Here is a 23,914-nt window from a genome sequence, read left to right as displayed (position 1 = left end):
CCGCCATCCATCCTCCAGCCGCCTCCCAGACACTCACACAGGACCTTCACTGCCCTCACTGGTTCTGATTTAAAAGAGAGGTAGAGCTGGGTATCATCCGCATACTGATGAACACCCAGCCCAAACCTCCTGATGATCTCTTCAAGATTGGACTTGATCATCATCAGCACAATAGAATTTCTGAATGCCCCCCGCCAAACATTTTCTGTGAAATCCTCTTCCTCCATCACAATAAACATAAGAATCACAACGTTCTTGTGGCTCTTTGCCCAAATCTGCAAACGGCATATTTCAAATATTTCATTTAAACTTGATCTCCGCCACCCACCATTCCTAAATTCTCCACATTCCTGCAGCAATTTGCAAATCTCGCCCCTTTGCTTTTGCAAAACCATCATGGAAAATTGTTGTCCTCTTGGTGCAAATTTCTCCAGACGGACACATTTTTTGTATGCAGTTTTGATCAAAAACACACATTTCTGCAAGCCATTTCCCCCAATATAATGCATTTTTGTTAGCCCCCCCCCAGTAATATATACATTTCTATCCACATTTCCCCCTAATATATGGCATTTGGAGGGGGGCACATTGCGTGGTTGGAAATCAGCACTGCCAAATCTGGAGAACTGCTGTATTTCGGTTTGCATCTTGGTTGGGGAAATGTGAAGTTGACAACTTCTGGCTAAGATGCAAACAATATTTAATTTCTGCCACCCACCCTCCCATCTCTATCTCAAACCATTCAACGGAGCCCCGAAGATGGCAGTCGGGTTCCACCCTGCCCAGCATTGCCCCATTGGCAGTCTCCCCCCACGCTGCCCGGCTCTCCATCACAGGCTGATGCTCATGGCGCAGAACGAAGGGAGCGGGCCTTGACAGATGCCCGAAGTGACAGCTTTGCTTTGTCAAGGTAGCACACTGCCGTTGTGCCAGGGCCTCCCGTCAGCTGGGGAAGCTCAGTGAGGGGCCGAAATGACAGCTTCTCTGGTTCTTTCATCAACCAATGTGACTGGGTGACCTTTCCTAGCTCAGGCAGCTGCCTGCCTTCTTCATCCGATCATGGCAGAAAATAAGTCCCTTGGGGTAAACTGTGCCCTTTCCCTAATTAAAATAAAATCATAAAGAGGGGAGGAGACGGCAGTCGCAAATTGCCACCGCGGCTCTCCTCTCGAAGCCAGACGCGGAAGTGAGAGGAGGATTGTGGTGGGCAGAGAAAGAAAAGCGTTGGGGGCACGGGGTGAGGAAGGGTGCCTGTTACAAGCAAATTTAATGAGCATGAAATATCGCCTTGCCCCATATATGCCGAGTTGACCCCCTTCGATCTGCAGAAGTGGAACTGTTGTTGTAGGTGCCACATAATATGCATTCCACGTTTCTAAGAAATTGATTTTTTTTGTGTGTGTGTGGCACTTATACACCTTGGAACTCCCTGCCTATTGACATCAAACAGGTGCCTCTCCTGAACTTTTTCCACCACCTGCTAAAACATGTTTGTTAATGTATAAGGGTTTATGTTTGCTGAGGGGGAAAAGGACAAGAAAGGGTTAATTTTGGTGTGCTGTTTAATGTGGGTGTGATGATGACTCAGCAAGCATGTGAGAACGACTCAGCACAATTTGCTCTTGGCCCCTGCTCATGGCCAGAGCATAACCTGTATGCTGTAAGGCATCTACAACTGTATGCAACTGACTCGTCCTAGAGCTGTTTAACATTTCTCTGTTCTTTTGGCATCAGGATGAGCACTCTGCACATGCCCCAACACCTATCCAGACATGTACATAGAATGTTGACATGTACTTCAATCTGGCTTTGAACATATCATTGATTTTAATCAGTGCTCTTTTTTTCTTTAAAAAAATGTTTAGGGGTACTCTCACTTTAACTCAAGAAAATCACCTTTTTATAGTTCAAATCGGGGGAAAATAAATAAAGTAAATAGATGAAAGTACAAAGATTCAAAAAATGTTTAGGAGCATGCGTACCCCTGCGTACCCCCAGAAAAAAGCATGTTATGAACATTTTAACCAGCTGTTCTTTAACTTTTCAAATAATAGGTTTATTGCTTTGTTCTTTTCATAAGCCACTTTGAGGTGGTCTGGGCAGAAATCGCTGTAATGTCCGGGAAAATCCAGAGTTATGGCAGCCCTTATCGGAAGTCTTGATTTTGTCAAATTTCATTAAAAATCATTTTGATTTTGCAAAAAAAAGGGGGGAAGCAGCTCTGGATTTTGAAATATGGCAACCCTATTACAGACATACACATACAAGATTGGGGGTGATATAAGCAATGATTGCTGCAGCGCAGCCTACTACTTGCATGAAACTGTTTCCTACAGATTCAGAGTTCATCCAGCTCAATCCTCTACCTGGCAGCAGCTCTCAGGGACTCAGGATGAGATATTTTCCAACACTTGCCATCTGATCATTTACACTGGAGATGTCAGGGAGGGACACTTAGTCCTTCTTAATGGAAGGCAGGGACTCTATGGTTGTCCTACGGCCCATCCCCTGAACGATGACCACCATAAACATTTCTCTGGCACAATTTATACAGCACATCTCACATTATTGCCAATTCTGGAATAGAATTCATTGAGTTTGATTCTACTAATGTGGGACACGATCAAGACCAAGGTATTATTCTATCGGGACCAGCTAAACTGTGACGATCTCATTGGAGATTTGTACTGAACTGTCAGTTTTACCACTTGCATGTCAAAGCATTTTTACCCTATAGATAGAAAGCATACACACAAGCCAAATATACACACATGTGCACATGTAAGTAATTTGAAGTGCATCAGTTCCATTGAAATTCCATTGTACATAACTGAACCTGCACATCACTCTCCTGAAACTGGAGCGCCTTGCATTTTCAGTGTGCCCAAATGCTTAGCTTTGGAGCATAGAAAACAACTCTTCCTCGGTGTACTTCCTGCATGCCTTCTCCAGAATGACCTTGGGAGCCAATCCTGAAGAGATGGCTCATCTCCTTTCACTCTGATTGACTCCAATCATCACTAATGGCAAGAAGACTTATACTCTGTGCCTAAAAGGCTCACCCTCATTCTGATTGGGCACCTCTATGATGCTGGAGACAGGGACCCTGCTGCCGAAATAGTAGCTGAACTTCTACCTCCCACAACCCCGGGCTAAGAGTAGAACTTAGTTGGACAGCACACACTGTGTCCAGTTCTAGGTGCCACTTTTCAAGACCTATGCTCTCTCACTTAAATAGGGGGCAGCTCCAGCTTTCTTGGCCATGACAGTGGCGCCAGAGCAAAGTTCAGAATCCTTCCTAGGAGCACCCACCTTCAGCCAGTCCAGGATGCAATCAACTACCATCATTTTGCCTTGGGTGTGTGTGTTGCTGCTGACCCACAGCTCTTCCTATGGCTCTCTGACCCAAGTATCACACCAAGTCCTCAAGTAGCTATGGTCCACAAGTAGTTCACCTACTGTCCTGGAGAGGACCATCATGAGCTGTTTTGGAAGGAAGGGTAAGATAGAAATTTCAAATACTTTATCCCGTATGTTCAACCTCGAACACCAAGACCCTCTGATGGGGCACTTCTTGTGGTTCCCCTCCCTACATCCCTGAGGTTCAGACAGACTTTACTAGGGGCTGACTTTTTGGTGAGGCAGGCCAAGTCCTGCCAGTAGAGGTTCAGCTCCTACCTTCTTTTAGACATCTCCCACAGAGCCTAGGACTTGCCGATCAGAAGGTCGACGGTTCAAATCCCCGCGACGGGGTGAGCTCCCGTTGCTTGGTCCCTGCTCATGCCAACCTAGCAGTTCGAAAGCACGTCAAAGTGCAAGTAGATAAATAGGCACCGCTCCGGTGGGAAGGTTAACGCCATTTCTGTGCGCTGCTCTGGTTCGCCAGAAGTGGCTTAGTCATGCTGGCCACATGACCCGGAAGCTGTACGCCGACTCCTTCAGCCAATAAAGTGAGATGAGCGCCGCAACCCCAGAGTCAGTCACGACTGGACCTAATGGTCAGGGTTCCCTTTACCTTTACCTTACAGGTGGTATTAGAAAGGCCTTTGCAATGTGAGTTTCTTCATAGTAGCCGGTAATGTGTGTTTATATGATGTACGCCATCTTCTTCCTCTCCCCCCCCCCAATCCAATTGCTCTCCTAACAGGATAACAGGCACAACAGAGTTATGTGATTGCTACATAAAAGATAGAAACAGATGCAAGATATTTAGAACATGGGGGGAGGGGGGGAAATATCAAAGAGCTCCCACCATCTGTCTATAGAGCTCAGAAAACAGAAACAGCTAGGGGAAGATACTGCAAGATGCCAAGCCTACCAGTGACAAGATGGGAAATGACAGCGAACAGATTTTCACTCTTCTAAGAGCAAAAGAAACACGCAGGCTGTGGTCTCAAGTTTGAAAACCTCCAGATGCTGTCCTCTTCTCACATTTCCATATCTTTGTTCATACAACATCTGATATGTTTTCCTTTTCTTCCTTTTTTTTTTTTCAGAGAGGAAAACCGGGGAGGTGGGAGGGAGACAGACACCACGCACCCAACCAAGTGCATATGTTTTTATTGCTCAAGAAGAGAGAGTGAATTCATTGTAAGGGCCCTCGGATCTAAAAGGAAAAAAATAAGGAAATAAGGAAAAGCCGTGCATATTTTTTTCTTGAAAGGAAGGATAATCCAGACCTTCCAAGAGTTCTTGTTTTCCAGGGACAGTCCCGGATTTATGGAAGTTGTCCTGGTTTCTCATTTGATCCAGGAATGTCCTGCTTTCCCTTAGGACATCACCTCTATTTCCAGTTCTAGATGCTGTTAGTGTAAGTTGTTAAGATGTTCTAGGTGTCTCTAATGGATGGGGACCAAGCGATTCCTCTGTGGGGAAAGGTTACAGGTGGAGCTTTTTAGTTTAGAGAAAAGTCAAGTAGGAGGTAACATGACAGACGTATATGAAATTATTACGGTGTGGAGAATGTGGATAAAGAAGAACTTTTCTTCCTTTCTCATAACACTAGAATTCACAGACATCCAATGAATGTTGGGAGTTTCAGTGACACTATGGAATTTGCTCCAACAAGGGGCAGTGATCGTCATGGACTTGGATAGCTTTAAAAGATGATAAGCTAAAAAGTAGAGACATCACCTTGCCAACAAAGATCCGTATAGTAAAAGCTATGGTTTTCCCAGTAGTGATGTATGGAAGTGAAAGCTGGACCATAAAGAAGGCTGATCGCCGAAGAATTGATGCTTTTGAATTATGGTGCTGGAGGAGACTCTTGAGAATCCCATGGACTGCAAAAAGATCAAACCTCTCCATTCTTAAGGAAATCAGCCCTGAGTGGTCACTGGAAGGACAGATCGTAAAGCTGAGGCTCCAATACTTTGGTCACCTCATGTGAAGAGAAGACTCCCTGGAAAAGACCCTGATGGCATTCAGGTCATGTTTGTGAGCATCTGGTTGGTCAATATGATAACAGGATGTTGGACTAGATGGGCCATTGGCCTGATCCAACAGGTTGTTCTTATATTCTTAAGACTGTGACTAGGTGACCTACATGCCTATTTGGTTTCCTGTCCATAACAGAATATGGTCCCTGCTCTCAATTCTAATGGTATCCCTCAAATCAGACTTGGGCCAGTAAGTCCTCCAGACAGAGAACTGTCTTCTGATGGTCTTTCAAAGGCCTCTGTAAAGTCGGACAGTTGGTCAAGCTGCTGACTTATACCCATAGCTCCTCCTTGACAAATAACCTATTTTATGGGACTTGCTAGCTAGTCCACAACTGGACAATTTTTGTGTGTGCAGATGTACAGATGTGAGACCAGCAAACCAGTTCCTTCTATCTACAAGTATTGTATCCTGTAATGTAAGCCCAAATATGGCAGATGGATATGTCCAAGACCTAAGAAACCCTTACAAAACATCCTGCAAGCAAACTAGACTCCACTGCAGATGCTGAGTGCCTGGAGGTGAGAGACTTTAACAAAAGTTAATTGAATATGACATTGTTTCAAATGGCAAACCACAACAGATTAACCAGAATAGACAACAGCTGTGAATCATAGCGGTGCTAAGGAGGGAGGCCTCCCCACCCCCACCCCAGGGGAAAACATGAAGTAGAAGGGTAGAATATCTCCTACTACTTGGAGGCAGTTGAGAACAATTAGGGCTCAAGAGTTCATGTTGAACCCCCAAAATTTTACTGTTCCTAACACTTAAGGGGGGGGAGACGAACTCTTCGGATTAAATTGGAAAGAGCAAAGGTGGTGCTTGGTTTCACTAGTATACATGATCATTTATTAAGATGAGATACTACTTTTCAGTTATACGACTTGAACATGAGTGAATCTCCCTATGCTTGATTTGGAATTGAGGTCAAAGTTATTTTCCTTGAGGATTTGGCAGGTGTGTGTGGCTCAGTTTTTCCAAGACCAATTCTGAATTCAGAAACTTACTGTAAGTGAAATGGGGTTTCTGAATGCCTCCTGTAAACCCCCTAACTCTCCACAGGTACTGAAACATTCCCACAGGAACAGAGGGTGCTGTAATCTGTGCAGCATTATCTACACTGACTGGAAGCAGCTCTTCGGGCTTTCGGGCACCTGTCCCTCCCAGTCATACCTTGGAGAAAGGGGGGATTGAATTTAGGACCTACTCCATGCAAGGGTCATGCTGTCTCACTGATCTATGACCCTTCCTTAGAAGTCCTCTGTGATGGGCAGCTGAGCTAGACCAGAATCTGGTGATGCAGTGCCTCAGAATTCCACCAGAGGGCTGGATCCTCTTTCTGATAGGCTATCAGTCCAGTATACCTCGGTCCAGTATACCTGAAGGAGTGTCTCCACCCCCATCATTCAGTCCAGGCACTGAGGTCCAGCTCTGAGGGCCTTCTGGCGGTTCCCTCACTGCGAGAAGCCAGGTTACTGGAAACCAGGCAGAGGGCCTTCCCGGTAGTGGCACCCGCCCTGTGGAACGCCCTCCCACCAGATGTCAAAGGAAAAACAACTACCAGACTTTTAGGAGACATCTGAAGGCAGCCCTGTTTAGGGAAGCTTTTAATATCTGAAGGACTATTGCATTTTAATATTTTGTTGGAAGCTACCCAGAGTGGCTGGGAAACCCAGCCAGATGGGGGGGTATAAATAATATTTTTATTTTTATTATTATTATTATTATTATTATTATTATTATTATTATTATTATTATATCAAGACAGCTAGCCAGAGTGGGGTGGAGCAGCACTTTGGGAGGGATTATAAAAGGAGCTGTTTCTGAGAGCGCGTTCAGATAGTTTGAGGTGATAATTTAAGGGAAAGAGCTGCAGGAAGAGTTGGAGGGTTGGTTCTGAGCTGTGTGTAACATCCACTCTGAATAGAATATCTACAGCCATAATCATAGAGTTGAAACAGAACACACACACCCCCAAAAAAGTCATCTGGTCCAACCCCCTGCATTGCAGGAATCTCAGTTAAAGCATCCGTGACAGATGGCCATCTGACCTCTGCTTAAAAACTTCCAATGAAGGAGAGTGCACAGCTTCTCAAGGGAGACCATGCTACTGTCAAACAGTTCTTCCCATCCCTCCTTAAAAGAAATTAGATTCCCTGCCTTGCACGTCTATCTCAGCCTCTTCCCCTCCTGGATGATATCCAAACACCTCTGACTAATAATAATAATAATAATAATAATAATAATAATAATGAATTTTATTTATACCCCGCCCTCCCCACCCTCAGGGCAGCTAACACCAATAAAATTTCAGTAAAAACATAATGGGGGGGACCAATTTAAAATGCAGGTTAAAATGCAATTTAAAATGCAGCCTCATTTTAAAAGTCAAAACCCTAAGGGGACGGAAACATAAGGATCAGACTGAGTCCAAACCAAAGGCCAGGCGGAACAGCTCTTGTCTTGCAGGCCCTGCGGAAAGATGTCAAGTCCTGCAGGGCCCTAGTCTCTTGTGACAGAGCCTTCCACCAAGTCGGGACCAGTACTGAAAAGGCCCTGGCCCTAGTTGAGGCCAGCCTAACCACCTTGTGACTTGGGACCTCCAAAGTGTTGTCATTCGTGGACCTTAAGGTCCTCCGCGGGGCATACCAGCAGGACTTCTGCTCTTCTCATCACTCTGCAAGTTCTTGGAGACCAGGGACGATGGGAGTTTGTCGCAGGAGGAGAGGGACAAACTGGATTTTTCAGCAGTCCCTTGACTCCACTCCTCAGCTTCAGACTTGGATTCTGAACTGCTGCCTGGCACTGACTCTTCCTGCCCACTTAACCCTGCTGCTCCTTCAGCATCAGACACATCTTCTAACCCTTCCCCCTGTGACCTCTCCTTGGTGTCCCATCACCAATCCCCTGGCTCTGAGCCTTCCTCCTCGGGGGTTTCCCTTGGGGGTTCCCCGGCCGCTGCCTCTGACCACTCCTCTTTGTCCAGCCAGTCCCCAGCATCAAAGTTAATGGGAGGCTAGAATTCAGAAGTTTAATCTTGATTCAATTAAAAATCAAGACAGCGTCTAGCACAATGCATTCAAACTGCTATAATTGGCAGAAAAGTAATTAAACAGTCTGCCCAGACCCTTGGCAATTTTCAAGTGGTCCATGGGAAAAAAACCGGGGTTTGGGAACCACTGTTCTACGGTGTTGCACTTGCCCCAAACAAACCTAATTGCGGCATAAAATGAAGGAAAATTATTGCTCTCACAACTTGGTTGCCTTCATAAATCTGTGGGGGTGAAGATGAAGGCAGCAAAACCAAAGGAGTCAGGGAGTGTAATTACAGCCATATTTCTCTGCCAAACATTGCAGAGCCTCAATACAAAGAGGCTTGTTTGACTCCCGAGAGCATGTGATGTATCAGCGATGGATCTGAAAGACGACCGGATACAATGCCAGTGTCTGGGAGGCGCACCAACATTTGGAGTGCTGACTACAGAGGACTTATTGAAGTGAGCAGGCCTTGTAGGAGTCAGAGGTCACCAAAGGTGTGGGAGCCGTTCCAAGATTTAAGCCATATGCGGAGTGAAACACAAGGCAGGAAAGGATTTGCCAAGCGATGCTATCAGTTGTGTTCAAAGAATGAAGCTTTCTAATAGATAGAAGAGGAAGGAAAGAGCGTAGGTGGAAGGGAGGGCTTTGTTTTAAAAACGCAACCACCTAGAGTTAACTCACAGATGTGGGAATGAAAGACAAAGGTCTACGTCTGCATTTGCTTCTCCCTGGTTCTGGGTACTGGCTCAACTAGGAGAGCAGAGAATTCCTTACAGGAATAACAACGAATAGCATGTAGTCCTTTTGAGCATTTTTTAAAAAAACATCACATGGATTTTAGCATATACTAATTTATTTAGTTTTTTATTACATGTATGCCCTGTTTAATCTCCAGTCATGTTAAACAGGCAAGAGTGAAAGCAGCAGAACTGGAAATAGGAGGAAGCTACTAATTAACATTGCAGAAAGACAGAACCAAGAAGAAGAAAGTTACTAATCATTGCACAACCATCTATGTGTGAGTAAACTTTATTTACTTACTTAATTTTAACTCTCCTCCCCCATTTTATCATCATAACACAGGGCCATGAAGAGTCAGACATGACTAAACAACTAAACAACAACAGCAGCAGCCCTGTGAGGTAGGTTAGGCTAAGAATGAACTATAGGCCCAAGGTCACCCAGCCAGTTTCATAGTTGAGTGGAGATTTGAACCCTAGTCTCCGAGGTCCTAGTCTGACCCTCTGACCACCACACCACACTGGCTGAGCTACAATTCACAAGAGTGGCTTAACCATCAAGCCATCCTCTCAGAGAACTCTGGGAGTTGCAACTCTCTGAGGAAACGACGGGTCTCCTTAACAACTCCCAGGACCCTTACCAAACTACAGTTCCAATAATTCTTTGGGGAAGCCATGCCTGTTTAAATGTATGTATATAACAGATGTACAGTCATACCTCGGGTTGAAGACGCTTCAAGTTGAGCGTGTTCGAGTTGCGCTCCGCGGCAACCCAGAAGTAATGGAGCGCATTACTTCTGGGTTTTGCAGCTTGCACATGCACAGACGCTCAAAATGACGTCACGCGCATGCGCAGAAGCGGCGAAAATGACGTCACACACATGCGCAGAAGCGGTGAAAAGCAACGCACGGGTGCACAGACGTGCCGTCACTAGATACGTTTACCTCTAGATGCGAACGGGACTCCGAAACAGATCCCGTTTGTATATAGAGGTACCACTGTATATAACAGTTCAACTTTCTCATAATCCACCAGAAAAAAGTGAACTTGCGCTGATCTTAAGAGAGTCCCTTGAATATGCTGAGACAGACCACAGTGAGACATACACAGGGAAATGTGGCATGAAAAAAGGGGTCAGTCATCTGTTTCATATTATCTTTTACTTTGACCCCCCCAAGGAAAACATGCAGTCATTACCTGTTCTTGTTCAAATTAAATACTCTAATTTTCCAACAAGTGTTGTAAACAACTCATTTCAGCTAATCAAAACGCATCCTGAACTGATACTTTTTGGAATGGGCCTATTCCCATACTTTCCAAACTCCTCAAACAAATGACATTTAATTACAGCATTATAGGGAAGATTAAGACCTGGCAGAAACCACCCCGGTTTATTTTCATAGATCCTGTGGACCACACAAGTTATATACAAAGAAATGACAGCTGATGCCTTCTGGAGAGGTGGAAGGGGAAGGAATCGTACAACAAAGGTCAGAAGGAACAAGAGCAGGCTTGGCCATGTGCTGAGGTGAACCAAAAACATATCCTTTTAAAGATATGTGACCATGAATACATAGAGAGGTTGCCTTAAACTGAGTCAGGCCATTGGCCCATCTAGCTCAATATTGTCTCTGCTGACTGGACGCAGCTCTCCGGGGTCTTAGGCAGGAGTGTCCAGGAATGAGAAGCCAAGGAAGAAGTCCAAGTCAGGGCCAAAAAAAGTCTGTAAGAACTAGAGGAGCAAACCAGAAATCAGAACCTAAAGGATAGAGTACACACCAGAGTCCAGGAAGACTCTGGAACAGGAAGTCCGTTCTAGGGCTTCCTGCCCAGGGAGATCCAATTGGCCAGCTGATGGTGTGGTGCTTCACTGATAAAGAAGCCACTTGCCACTCAAAGGATCATCATATGGACCTAGAAGCTTCAGATAGCTTTTGGTTGCCTTCTTCTGTGTATGTATATACACACCGCCAACGCATACAGTCAAACCTCAGCTCCTGAACGCCTCCATTTTGGAACATTTCAGCTCCCAAACACAGAAAACCTGGTAGTAAATGTTCTGTTCTTTAAATGTTTTTCAGAAAACCAAATGTCCGACACGGCTTCCACTTGAGTGTAGGAAGCTCCTGCAACCAATCGGAAGCTGTGCCTCGGTTGTCAAACATTTCAGAAGCCAAATGGGCTTCCGGAACGGATTACGTTCAACAACCGAGGTTTGACTGTATAAGATATCAAGGTGGTAAAATAATATAAAATAATAAAAAAGAGCTGTTCAGCCTTGTTGGCAAAAGAAAGGAAGGAAGGAAGGAAGGAAGGAAGGAAGGAAGGAAGGAAGGAAGGAAGGTCTTCTAAAAGATGCTTGGAAGTGAACAGTCAGGGATGAGAATTCCTGCCAGAATAAGTTTCCACAATATGGAACAGGACACTAAAGGCACTGTTATGGAATCTTTTAAAATGCTTCATTGGAAGCAACTAATGAATGAATGAATGAATGAATGACCACTACCACCATTTTAAATCTGGCAAAATCTTAAGAGCTTGTGTAGATGGTTCTTTCAAATGTTGAGTGTTAGCTGAAATTCAGCAGCAGAGTTTAGAAACTTCATTCTAAACTCACTACTGATCTTTTGTTTTGTGGAAACAATGTTATGATCCAGCCATTTTTAACCTAGGTCCAAAGACTGACCTGCTGAACTGCTCCAGCTTTGGCTGAAGCAAGAATTCTTTATTGGGCAAAGATCACTAGGGATGAGGGAAAAACCTAAGAAGGTTCACCTTTGAAGGTGAATAGAATCAATTCACACTTTCTAAAACAATCTGACATCCAAAACACAGTCACTCTTCAAAATTTGCACTTCTCTAAATTTTGTATTTTCCAGGCAAGTTATGTGTACCAACATGCATATACCAGGTTGTGGGGTCTATAAAGACACATACATTGGTACCTCGGGTTACAGACGCTTCAGGTTACAGACTCCGCTAACCCAGAAATTGTACCTCGGGTTAAGAACTTTGCTTCAGGATGAGAACAGAAATCGTGCAGCAGCAGCGGGAGGCCCATTAGCTAAAGTGGTGCTTCAGGTTAAGAACAGATTCAGGTTAAGAATGGACCTCCAGAACAAATTAAGTTCTTAACCCGAGGTACCACTGTATACTTGTGAAGTGTCCATAAAAATGCTTGCATCTGTATACTGCGCAGCATACAAAAATGCAGCTTGTTAGGGAAAATTGCTTTGCAGAAATTGCTATATTAGGCAAAATTGCATACAGACATATGTATTTCAGGCTAAAATGCAGGTGAATTTTCATGAGGGATTTTTTTAAAAAAGAGTGCAAACTGATATGGAAATGTGGAGAACTTAAGGTAAGAGTGCAAAAATGGGAAACTAAGAGAAACAAAAAAAAAAGTGACAGATTATCCCACCCATGGCAAATGGGAAGAGAGTATGATCACTGAAAGTTCATCCTACTCTTCAGTATCAAAATGAACTGCTTCCAGTAGGCAAAACTCAGAATATAGAAGGTCACTTGCTATTTACATTGTGCTAGAAGCAACACCATCAATCAGAGCTTGCACTGGTAGTTTCTGTATACAGACAGAGAAGAAAATAAAGGCTATAAATACTCCCAGAGTAGCATTTATCCTCCAGGACAGAGGAAGCAAGAGGGGGAGTAGAGAAAGTACAAAAACATGACAGTCCAGCTTCCCCCTCCCATGTCAACTGAATGGTAATGGCCCTCTGGGAAAAGAAGAGGCCTTTGGGTTTAGCGGAGTTGACATTCAGTTCTCAGGCGATTAGACAAGGCTCTATTTAATAACTTTTTGTCTAATACTGATCATCAGTGGCTTCGTAACAGGAGCATCTGGGTGACACTAATACCATTTGTGACTAGAGCTGAAACAGAATTTAACACAAATTGAGAATTTTGACAAAAAATAAGAATGCAGATGTTGTTGTTTTCTGTGTTTCTCAAACTGGAGACCCAGCTGTTGTTGGATCGCAACTACCATCACCCCGACCACTGGACCTGCTAGCTAGGGATGATGGGCGTTGTAGTCCAACAACAGTTGGGGACCCAAGTTTGAGAAACTCTGTGTCAGAGTGGGCCATCACAATCTGGGAAGCCTTGTTCTATTATTTGAACATAGGACATTTAATCTATTAGGCCAAAGTCCTGAGAATGAAAAGGATATGAGCTGATTTATACTAAGCCATAAGTGAACAACAAGTGGTATAGAATAATCGCCGAGTGGTTGGTGTCCACCAGTAGGAGGAGAATATGGCTGGTGGCCTTGGAGACTATGGAAGCCCTATTCCCAGGAGAACCTAGTATCAGAAGGAGAATCCTCTTGGGTTCAAATGCATGTCTGTGAATTACACCTAGAGACTTGTGTTGAAAAGTCATAAATTAAAAAGCCAAGCTTGTCAAAGATGCCAGATGCCATAACCAAATCTCTATGCACTAATGTTTGGAAAGGCCAACAGCTCTAACAAAAGGAACACTGAACTGCTAATCATCCATGAATCTAGCAAAACACAATTTCAGGTAAGTCCAAAATGTATGGCTCCGTAAAAGCATATCTGAACTAAACAATTTGGGACTGGGTTATTAGGAGAATTGGTTGTGCCGGCATGGACCGCTCTCTCTCTTGAGAGTGGCATTCAAGGTTCTTTTCTCACATTCCTACTGGATGGACAACTTTGCCCATCTGAGTTGCTTTTCAGCTCACCTTACCAATGGTATATTCTGCATGCACAATAAGAGGGACAGGCAGGTTACCGGATCTGAGTTTTAGACAGAGCCAGAGAAATAATATCCCCAACCACTTAAACGGATTAACGGATAACATGTACACCTTTGAACCTGCTTTGCTACCAAGTGAGCTTTCACAGCTCTTGCTCAAGGACATAAAACATTTCAGCTTAATGAGTTAAGACTCGGCTCTCACCATCTCCTAAGCCAATCTGTTAGAAACCACCACTGGAGTTGCAAACACAAGTAAAGCTTGATCATCACTGTAACATATTCATCAGCATTTCACAAAAGAAAAATAGGGATGCACTCAAGATTCCTGCACAAGTCACCCACCACCCACTATTTCAAACTGGCTTCTATATGTTGCACTCACTGACGCCGAAATGGCCTGTTTTCCATCAACCGAATAGCCAGAAGGATTCATGTTAGCTTCTGTTACAGGTACAGAAGGAAAAGAGAAGTGCCCTCAACTTCCAAAACAATTGACTAGCCGTTGGAAGCTGCAACAAAATGTTGCAGCATGGAGAGCATATGTTCAGGGTTGCAGCCAGCCATGCCCCCTTTCCAGGATATTCATTTTCCCTCCCTCCATCCCAACTAGTTCTCCTCCCCACCCCCAGCAAGACAAAAAACTCTGTCAGCCAGCATTGTGCATCCACTGAGCATGCTCAACCATCACTGGGTTAGTTCTGGGATCCCTTCCTTCAGATCTCCAGCAATATGTTTTGTGCATCTGCAAAGTGTGCCTGATTATTCCTCCCCTCTTCTGCTTGGGTGACACCATTTTGGATACAAGAGCAATGACACTCACAGCCTAATCATTGGGAATAACCATTCCAAATTTATTCAAGTAGCTGCCATGGAGCTGTCAGGCCAGGAATGTCCAGAGTAAGGAATTAACTCTTTGTTGTTAAAAGCACACTTAAAAATTAGGGAATGGCATGTCCATCAGTCCTACGTCTCTCAGCTACTCCTAGGTGTGTGCCCAATGAGGCAGTTGCTGCAACAGAGAGGCCCTGCCCCTGACCTCAGCTAATGTATCTCCTCCATCCAAGCTGTGTGCAAGCAGACAAAGAGACTCCACATGCATGTCACCTTCTGCTCCTCCCTCTTCAATCCTCTCCTGGTCCTGGGGCAGCAGGAGGAGATATGGAACCCATTGACTCTCCACCAGCCTGACCTCTCTCTCTTGCCTACTGCATTTGTTCTTCACTTTCCAATCCTGCAGCTTCTCCTGCCTCTGACTTTCATCTCCCGGCTGTTACAGGCTCCCCTAGATCCCTGAACCATTCTTCCAAGCCAAGTCTCCAACTCCATTTCTCCTGGTGCCCACTCCTCAGTGTCTAGCCAGTCCCTGGCAGTAGTTGAAGGTATATCACCATCCATGCACATCCATTTATAGTTAACAGTTTTGGTTCATCTCCATCTCTCTTTCTCTCTCTCTTTTCACTCTTACATTCAGTTCTCCACATCAACATGCATTAAAAACAACAACAACCCAATGGCAACAAGTCATTGTGAAAATTCATCCTGATCTATGTTTATACCAAATAAAGCCTCTGAGAATTCTTAAGCCAAGAGTTGAAGCTGAGTGGAAGCCAAAACAATGAGCATTGGTCACACTGGCTGAGGCTGATGGGACTTGGAGTCCAGGAACATATGAATGCAACCAGAATGGGAAATGCTGCTCTAATGTGTTTCCTGGGAACACCCTGTCCTAGGCAAAACACAGAGTATCTGGATAACAGTGAGCTTAACAGCTGTTCTGTAAAACCATTCCCATTTTTGAAATCCCAACTCAAGTTCAGCATTAGTCTGAAAACAGCTTCATTTCAGAGTTAGGGTGAAAACAGTCTCTGGACCCGATGGGTTCAGCTATACTGGGTCAAAATGGGCACATATACCCAGAATATATCCCAAGTTCAACGATGAACAAGTAAGGATTTCAGGAAACGAGATCTCAGCTTGTGGTACAATTGAATCCTGCAAGCAAGGGGGTGGGGGTGAGATTCATATACTTTTCCAGTTATCTGTCAGCATCACTGTTGTTAAACATGGTAGCGGTCTAGTATTCCTCTTCTCTTTTAAAGGAAAAGCATTACATAGGAATGACCCCGCGTGTGACACCCAATCTCCCCCGAGCCCACCTTTTGACATTGAATGCATCCTGAATATTCAACCATCTGGTAGTTACTCGTTGTACCTTTTAAAATGTACTTTGGGGTTACAAGTCAAAAGCTGCCATCCACAACATACTTGACAGAATCCCACTGAGCCTTTCTCTGTGTAGTCTTCTTGTTCCTTCTCTTCGTCACAAGCCTGTTTTCCCTTCCAGGCAGGCGTGTGCGGGGGGGGGGGACACCACCCTCTCATCTTTGTTCAATGCCCCCAAGGATATGGACAGTGAACATCCCTTCTAACACTCTGCAGCATCCGTTCACATCCGCATAGGCTTGTCCCCCCCTCCCCGACAGCAGAAAGGGAAGGCATGTAGATGGGGGAGAAATCAGGTCGACTTTGCATTTAAAGACAAACCAACCTAATTCACATTTTAGATACAGCAGGCGAACAGAAGACCCTGAATTTGTGTTTCCCTGATTTCTACAAGGTTGTTCTACAGCCAACTGCTTTGTATAAACATGCATATACTGGGGTAAAATGTGCATTAAAAAGTAGCACAGGGAGGGAAGGCCTGGGATCTTTTCATAGTGCTGGGCATCCCCAACAAGCCACCAATGCAGAGGCAGAATAGAGTACAGAGTACACATCAGATACTGTTTTAATCTTGGTGATATGCCCTGACCTCATGACAACCATTCAATCCCTAAAATGCCCAGATTCCATATAATACTCCAGAATTTCCCAACTTTTGCTAGTCTCTTTATTCCAAGATGGAGAATCCATAGTCTCCAGACACTGTTTCATTGCAACTCCTGCAGTACCAGGCTACTGGTCAGCAGGGACTGGTAGGACTGGTGGGAGCCTGAAATCCAGCAACAACTGAGGATTCACAGATTTGGTTATTCTGAGGGATGGGTTGAATGAGTCTGTTTCCATTCCATATCACTTTTGAATGTGTTCACCCAGAAGCCCATTCCATCCCATTTCTGCATTAAGCTGCTATGATCCATGCATAGCTGAACTACACGCCCTGCCCTGCAGCTACTTAAAAGTCTCAAACTTCAAAAGGCAATTGTGTCCCCAAAATTACAGGCATGCAATTGCAAACATTCCTGGGCACTTCTTGCGTATTTGCAAAGAATACCAATCTCCCTATCTGAGGAGAGGCTTTCCCCCTCTGCTTTGATCTTCTTGCAGAGCGAAACACACTGGAGAACATCAGAGCCCTCCCCACTCCTCGCCGAACAGCTGACAGTCAGGAGGAGACCCTGAAAGCCACACAAGATCTCACCATGGAGCATATCACAGCCTCTGCTTTAAATGGAGATGGAGAATGAGCTGTGGGACCATTTTCATGCAAGGCATGAGCTTGACCCCTGAGCTATGGGGGAGCTATGGGTCCTGACCTCCACCTTCCTCCACCAACCTGCTTGCCTCATTTCAATGAGACCTGGGCAAACTTCATCCCGATAGGCATTCTCTTACATCATTGGGCTAGCCTGAGCAAGTAGGAGAAAGAGATGCTGGTAGTGGTAATAAGGGGCAACAAGTCCTTGGATCAATGGTGACCAGGTGAGTTGGGGACTATCATTTATTTTTCCCAAATGCCCCACTATTTCAGCAAATAAAATTTAAATGCTCCCAGACTTGCCCACCTGGCGCTGATTGACACAGTGGAGAGGGAATGCCTCTTGAGTCCGGCATCTGCCTAAAAATGCTACACGGTGACACCAGGCTTGTTCCTAGCCCATGACACACACCCCACTGTGCAAAGTTTATTTGTTTCCATGCATCTTTGTTGTGCAGTGAGCTGTAAAAGTTGTCTGATAGCCAATAAAAAATTTACGCCTTGACAATGGAAATGTTTCTCTCCTCCCCATCCCCTGTCCTTTCTTGGTTGCTGTGAATCTGCTCAATGTGCATTTCTCCCCCACTCCCCCCAACATGAAGAACACAATGGAGCAAAGATGGTGGTGGCTTGTGCCCATTGGGCCTAGGAGGGCAAAAGGCAGAGGAGGTTGACAGTAGGTGGCAACGAGAGCCAATGATAGGCAGAGACAACTCACTCTAGTTTGGTCTCCCTCCTTCTCCTCCCTGCTGAGTTCTATTAGGGCAACATTGAGACCAAGGAAGAAGAAGGTGACAGCCAAAGCCATTCAAGTAAGAAGGCAAGCAGACTGAAGTTGATGGGGCAGTGCCCAATCCTAATGGGCCAGCCTCCACTGGTGAACCGGCACTTGGGAAGAATTAAGCCTGAAGTTAAGAACCTAGGAAGGAGCCTTATTGTGAGTCAGGTCCTTCATGTAGCTCCGTACTCCCTACAATGATTGGTAGCAGCTCTCTGGGATTTCAGGCAGAGATCTCCCCCAGCCCTACCTGAAGAAGCCAAAGATTGAACCTGGAACCTTCTGTGTACAGAGCAATGTACTCCACCACTGAGTTACAGCGCTTCAGAGTTGCTGGGGCAGTGCCCCCATGTGCCTGAATGGACCAGCCTCCACTGGAGAAAGACTTCCTTTTCCAATTCAGACTAGACTTTGAATGTCTTCCCTGGATGGAGGGTGACAGACAAACACCTTAGCAATTCCTGTACGGTGTTTGAGGCCAAGGGACTATTCTCAAGACTACCCTCAGCTTCCAGATCCCAAAACTAATCCCGCAATTTCTCAATCAAGATGCCCCACAGAAGATGACTGATGAACAAAATGACTCCAAACGATCCATACCAGCCACCCAAGAAGTAAACATGGTACCAGGGGAGCAACCTCCCTCCCACAACACTACCTGGTCTTTTGCAAGAGTGAAATCTGTCCCAGCCCTCCAAAGATGGCAAAACAGATGAGAGCAAGAACAAGTCCCCAGTCAACCAATTTGATTGAGCCACCACTCAACCAAAGGCTCTAGCTTGAATTGTTCCAGTCTCTGATGTTCCTAATAATAGGGTACCCCCAACTTGGAAGGGAAGCAGCCCCAAGCCATATGGAGGAGGGCATCCAGTGGGACACAGGACCACAGTTCAGTGGTTAGATTATCTGCTTTGCAAGTCCCCAGGTTTAAAGCTTGTCATCTCCAGGTAGGGCTGGAGAGATCAGGTCTGAAACCTGGACAGCAGCTGCCAGTCAGTGTAGACAATACTGAGCTAGTTGGACCAACGATCTGACTTGCTATAAGCTAGCTTCCAGTGTTCACAGTCATGCAGAACCATGGAGTGCAGCAAGAGAACAAAACAAGACAACAACAACAACAACAACAACAACCTTGGCATGTAACATTACTAGATAAGTTGTCCAGCTGCAAAGAATCAAAATGATGGCCATGGCAAGGGAGAGGGTGCAATTTTGGTCTCTGCATTTGACCAATGAAATATGGTTCTCTCTCCCCCCCCCCCCCAAGGAACTCTAGATAAATAGATAGGTGGAGATCCCCTGCTCAGCTATTCGACAAAATAAAATGAAAACCAGCATTTTTGTTTCTGCCACCTCACTGCCATGCTACAGAACTTTTACTTCTCCAACAACTGCACAGAATAAAATATTCCTTTCTCTTCTTGCAGGCAATATACACACACTTCTTTCCTGTGGCTATTTCAAAGAAACCGGGTCACAAACCAGACCTAACGTTTCCCCGCATTACTCGCAGGCAAGTCAGACTGCTAGAGTTCCAAGCCTTTGTACAGATTTCAGCCCAAGAATGACCATAGCCAAGGAAAACACATGCGGCTTTGAAACTTCATGGCAGCGCTGAGGACCACGAGTGACCAGGAATACCTGTCTAAAAGTGGGATCTGTGCAGGAAAGATGCCACATGGACCTCTCCTCCCAGAAAGGAAATATATCAGCTTCACGTACCTTTTCTGCATACTTGAATTTTACGTAGAACCAGCTCGACTTGATCATCGTCTCTGACTCTCAGGTAAGCTTTTTTTTCCCCTCCAAAAAAAGATGCCAGCAATGTTTTTTTTCCTCCTTTAAAAAAGGATCCCAATGGCTCTCTCGAACAGTAGAATGTTTTTTTAAAAAAAGGAAGAGGAGGAGGAAGGGAGAAAAAGGAAGGAAGAAAAGGGAATGGGAAATAAATTCTCGCTTTCAGCTTGAAAGCTCTGCACCCTCGCTGAAGGAATGCTGGATTTTGCCTCCCCGTAGCTGCTGTCCAAAATGCCTCCGTCTGTGCTCCTCTGTCGACTTGGCTGCCTGACAAGACACTTCCACAAACGGACCGCAAGCTGCATTCATCACAAGTGGCACATGTCAGTAAATCCAAGAGGCTGGCTTCAGAGCTGGCAGCCACCCAGGACCGTGACCTCCCCTGGCGGAATGAATAATGAATTCCATCGCTTCCCCCTCCAGACACAGATTAACACCTGGCTAAACATTATTCTGACAACCAAAGGCTGAGCGGCTTTTGGCTGGCCTGCTTGGAGAGCCCACGGTGGCGGGTTTAACCCTTTGCACTCACCGCGTCCGGATCCCTACCACCTTTCCTATAAACAACAACAAAGCGTGGGGAGCAGGGAAGGAGGTTCCTGCCCAGCGAAAAACCTCTTCCTCCACTTCAAAAGGAGAGGAGAGGAGGGGGAAAAAAAGATTACAGGCCTAAATATAGCAGAGAAACTATAAAGCTTCTTAAGCAGAAAGCCACTGTCTCTTTCCCAATTCTGCGGTCAAATCTTTTGTATTCCAAATGCCATCACAGGAATGGTGTGAGGTCCATTTCCCGCCCTCCCTGCCGTGCTTCTGGCATCCTTCAATATGCCTCCCATTTTGAGAAAACGTCTTTTATATCCCAGTACATTGCAGCCCAAGAGTAAATAACGAACATCACCCAAGCCTGGGTTTAATGGCAATAGAAGAGGTGGAGAGGCTACCTCTCTCTGCCTCTCTCTAAGCCTGGAGCTCCTCCCTCTAAAGTCCAGATGAGTCACGATTGGCGGGGGATCTTCTGGGCAGGATCATTAAGTCAGGGGCTCGTAGCAGCATGCCTTGGGGAGTCAGATCTGTTGGGGAGTCAGATCCCACGTGGGCATGGGATTAACCTCTGGTTGTCAGTGGAAGAAGTCCCCTTAGACCAAACATAATTGCAACCCTTGAAGTCCTCTCCTCTATGGAACCAGATGGAATTGAAATGCTTGCAGAACAGGGAAATATGAATCAACATGCGTGTAGAGTGGCTCCAGAAATTCTCATTGTTTTTATTATTATTTATTTATTTAGCAAGATTTTTATACTGCTTAACCATCAAAAGCTCTAAGCGGCTCACATGAAATCTATACAGTATTAAAATTACTGATAAAAGCCAAACCACACCCCCGGTCTTCCACATTACAGCGGACTGGTAAACAATAGCACACTGCCAACAGAGTGGAAGGCAATATATATTTATAGTATTTTATAGTATAGTAATTTAACTTGAAGCTTTAACCCAAAGTTAGCAACCACATGTTATCTGGCTCCCCCCCCCCCCAACTTTCATTTTTCTGAATCATGCTGACAGTCAACCAAAAGAGGCTCATTTCATGCCTTTTCAATAGACAGGACTGCAACTAGGAAGCTAGCAGGACCAAATACAATCCTGTGGAATTTAATTTCATTTAAAACACTTGGGGGGGGAGCATTTTTTTCTGGGAGGTTTAAAGCAACTAAATGCCTTTAACAAACTACTGGAGTTGTATTCACCATAGTGCAAAGGAGATTGTTCTCTCAGGCAAGCAAAAAAAAATGTTTTTGTTGATGGAGGAATCTCCCCTTTCCATGTACTGTTCTGGGGGTCTTCCCAACCTCCGAGAGCTGATATTTGGAGGCCACAGAGGGAGGAGAGGGAGGGAGATAGAGTTGCACTCAGGGCTGGATTTAGGTTTGATGAGGCCCTAAGCTACTGAAGGTAATTGGGCCCTTTATATGTCCAGCTGTCCTTTGTCAACAACAAATTGTCACTGGTTTTTTTGTGTTGAATATATGCTATATGGTAATTTATGGACCTAATAGGTATCTAAAGCCATTTGCACATAATATGTATTTTATCAAAATAATTGTTGAACTGAAATACAACTAAGAAGTATATTAATAGTGAAATTTGGGGGGGGGGGCAAAAAAGCAGGGCCCTAAGCTATAGCTTGTTTAGCTTATACTTAAATCTGGCATTGGTTGCACTAGCAGAAAACATTGCACTAGCTTCTGCTAGCACAACAGTTTCATTGAATATGGTCCACAGTGTCAAAAAGAAAACACAGAAAAGCAAAACCATAAAAAGGTAAGAGGTCATCCTTGATACCTGTGGGTCTGAGGACTCTAAAGATCACAGCAAGCATCCTACATTGGCCAAGAAGCAAAATACATATCTTATGTAAACAATGCAAATAACACACACACCTAAATTAAAGGTTGGGTGTATATTATATGTTGCCTACAAAACACCAGTGAAAATAATGCTTTAGGTTGGTTGTGTCATAAGGCTCTAGAATTGTAGGCTTAGAAGGGGCTTCAGAAATCTTCTGGTCCAATTCTCTGCTCCATGCAAGAACCTATCAATTGCACAGTACCCCGGATAGGTTGGCTGTCCAATTCCTGCTTAAAATACTTTCAGTCAAGAAGAGCCCATCACCTCCCAAGGCAGACCGTTACACGGTTGAACAGCACAGCAAGATGTTCTTCATGTTTAGTCAAAATCCACCTTACTGTAATTTGAATCTGCTGCTTCAAGCTCAACAGAACACCAAATGTGCTCCATCACCCTCAAATGTCCAAATAGAGATATGCTTTATCTTTTAAGGATTTCTTCTCCAGGGTAAACATTCAGCCTTTCCTCATAGCACTTGGTCTCTAGGTTTCTTTCTGGGTGGAGGCCGGTCCATTAGGGTATAAAGCCTTCCCTCACCTGCCTGCCTTCTTACTAGTACCCAGTCCTGGGGACCTCAGTGCCTGGCAGCTTCCTCCTTCTTGGTTGTGTGGCCTTTGTAGGAGAGGAGAACAAAACTGGAGTTAGCTGGTTCTACCTAGAATTGGCTCTCACTTGTAGATGCATGCCACTCGGGGTGAAAGCCTAGATGGGTTGGAGAGTTGGGAAGTGAAAGGGGCTAAGTTGCTCAAACACCAGACAGTATAAATAATAAAACCTTTTTGGCTGGAGGGAGCCAGTGGGTGTCAACAGAGTAGAGCCCTCTTCATGGGAAAGACAGAGGAGAAGTGAGTGGGCAGCCGTAAGTGGGGAAAACAGGATGGGAACTGTTACTTAAGAGCCCATTGCTTGTTTAATCTGTTTAAACGTCTTGAGTTTGGTTATTTTACCTAGGTCTTTGGCTAAATTGGAATTTATTTATTTTTTGTCATAGTAATTTTGCTTCTTTCCCTTTTGACAGTGTTGCAGGAACTGCCCCCCCCCCAATCATTCAGTTTGTACAAACACGACACACACACACTCTCTCACACATGACATACATGATGTTTCTGTTATAAATTCATAGTAAATCAACCGTACATCGGATTTACACCAGTCCACTTTTATTTTGCTCCATGAAGGAAGGACTATCAAAGGGGGATGGTTTGAAACAGGATGGCCATAATCCCTTAAGCGTACCAACACATACTCAGGAGCCCTACCCAGTTGGCATGACAACCTTGATGGTCCCAAACAGAAGACCATCAAAGTCACAAAGGACTTGCATATGGGAGTGGATTCAACATGGACTGGAACAAAGGACAATCTTCCCTCTGGGGGCAGGAAACTGCCAACTCCCCTTTGTCCTCTGGAAATGACTCATGGGGAGGGGGAAAGAAGGAACCAGCCAAGTGACAAGATACTCAGGTTACCGCCACAACTCCTC

The 23,914-nt window shown here is 44.9% G+C and overlaps 1 protein-coding gene across 10 annotated transcripts in view; it reads right to left on the bottom strand.

Annotated features, from left to right (window-relative positions):
- The window catches only part of AUTS2 (activator of transcription and developmental regulator AUTS2), a 676,911-nt gene that overhangs the window by 484,403 nt on the left and 168,594 nt on the right, over positions 1-23,914 (bottom strand). The window contains exon 1 of one of the 10 annotated variants that reach the window (XM_083714345.1): positions 19,947-20,395. The exons of 8 other annotated variants lie outside the window; for them this stretch is intronic. In XM_083714345.1, coding sequence (XP_083570471.1) covers positions 19,947-19,994 — 48 coding nt within the window. In that variant the 5' untranslated portion in view covers positions 19,995-20,395. Of the gene's footprint in view, positions 1-19,946; positions 20,396-23,914 lie in introns of those variants that run through there. One more of the 10 variants, XM_083714337.1, reaches the window with a different exon arrangement.

The sequence above is a fragment of the Podarcis gaigeae genome (assembly GCF_964106915.1).
Source record: "Podarcis gaigeae genome assembly, chromosome: 15".
NCBI classification, from domain to species: domain Eukaryota; kingdom Metazoa; phylum Chordata; class Lepidosauria; order Squamata; family Lacertidae; genus Podarcis; species Podarcis gaigeae.
Note: the sequence above shows the minus strand (reverse complement) of the source record. Positions and strands in the feature narration are given on the sequence as shown.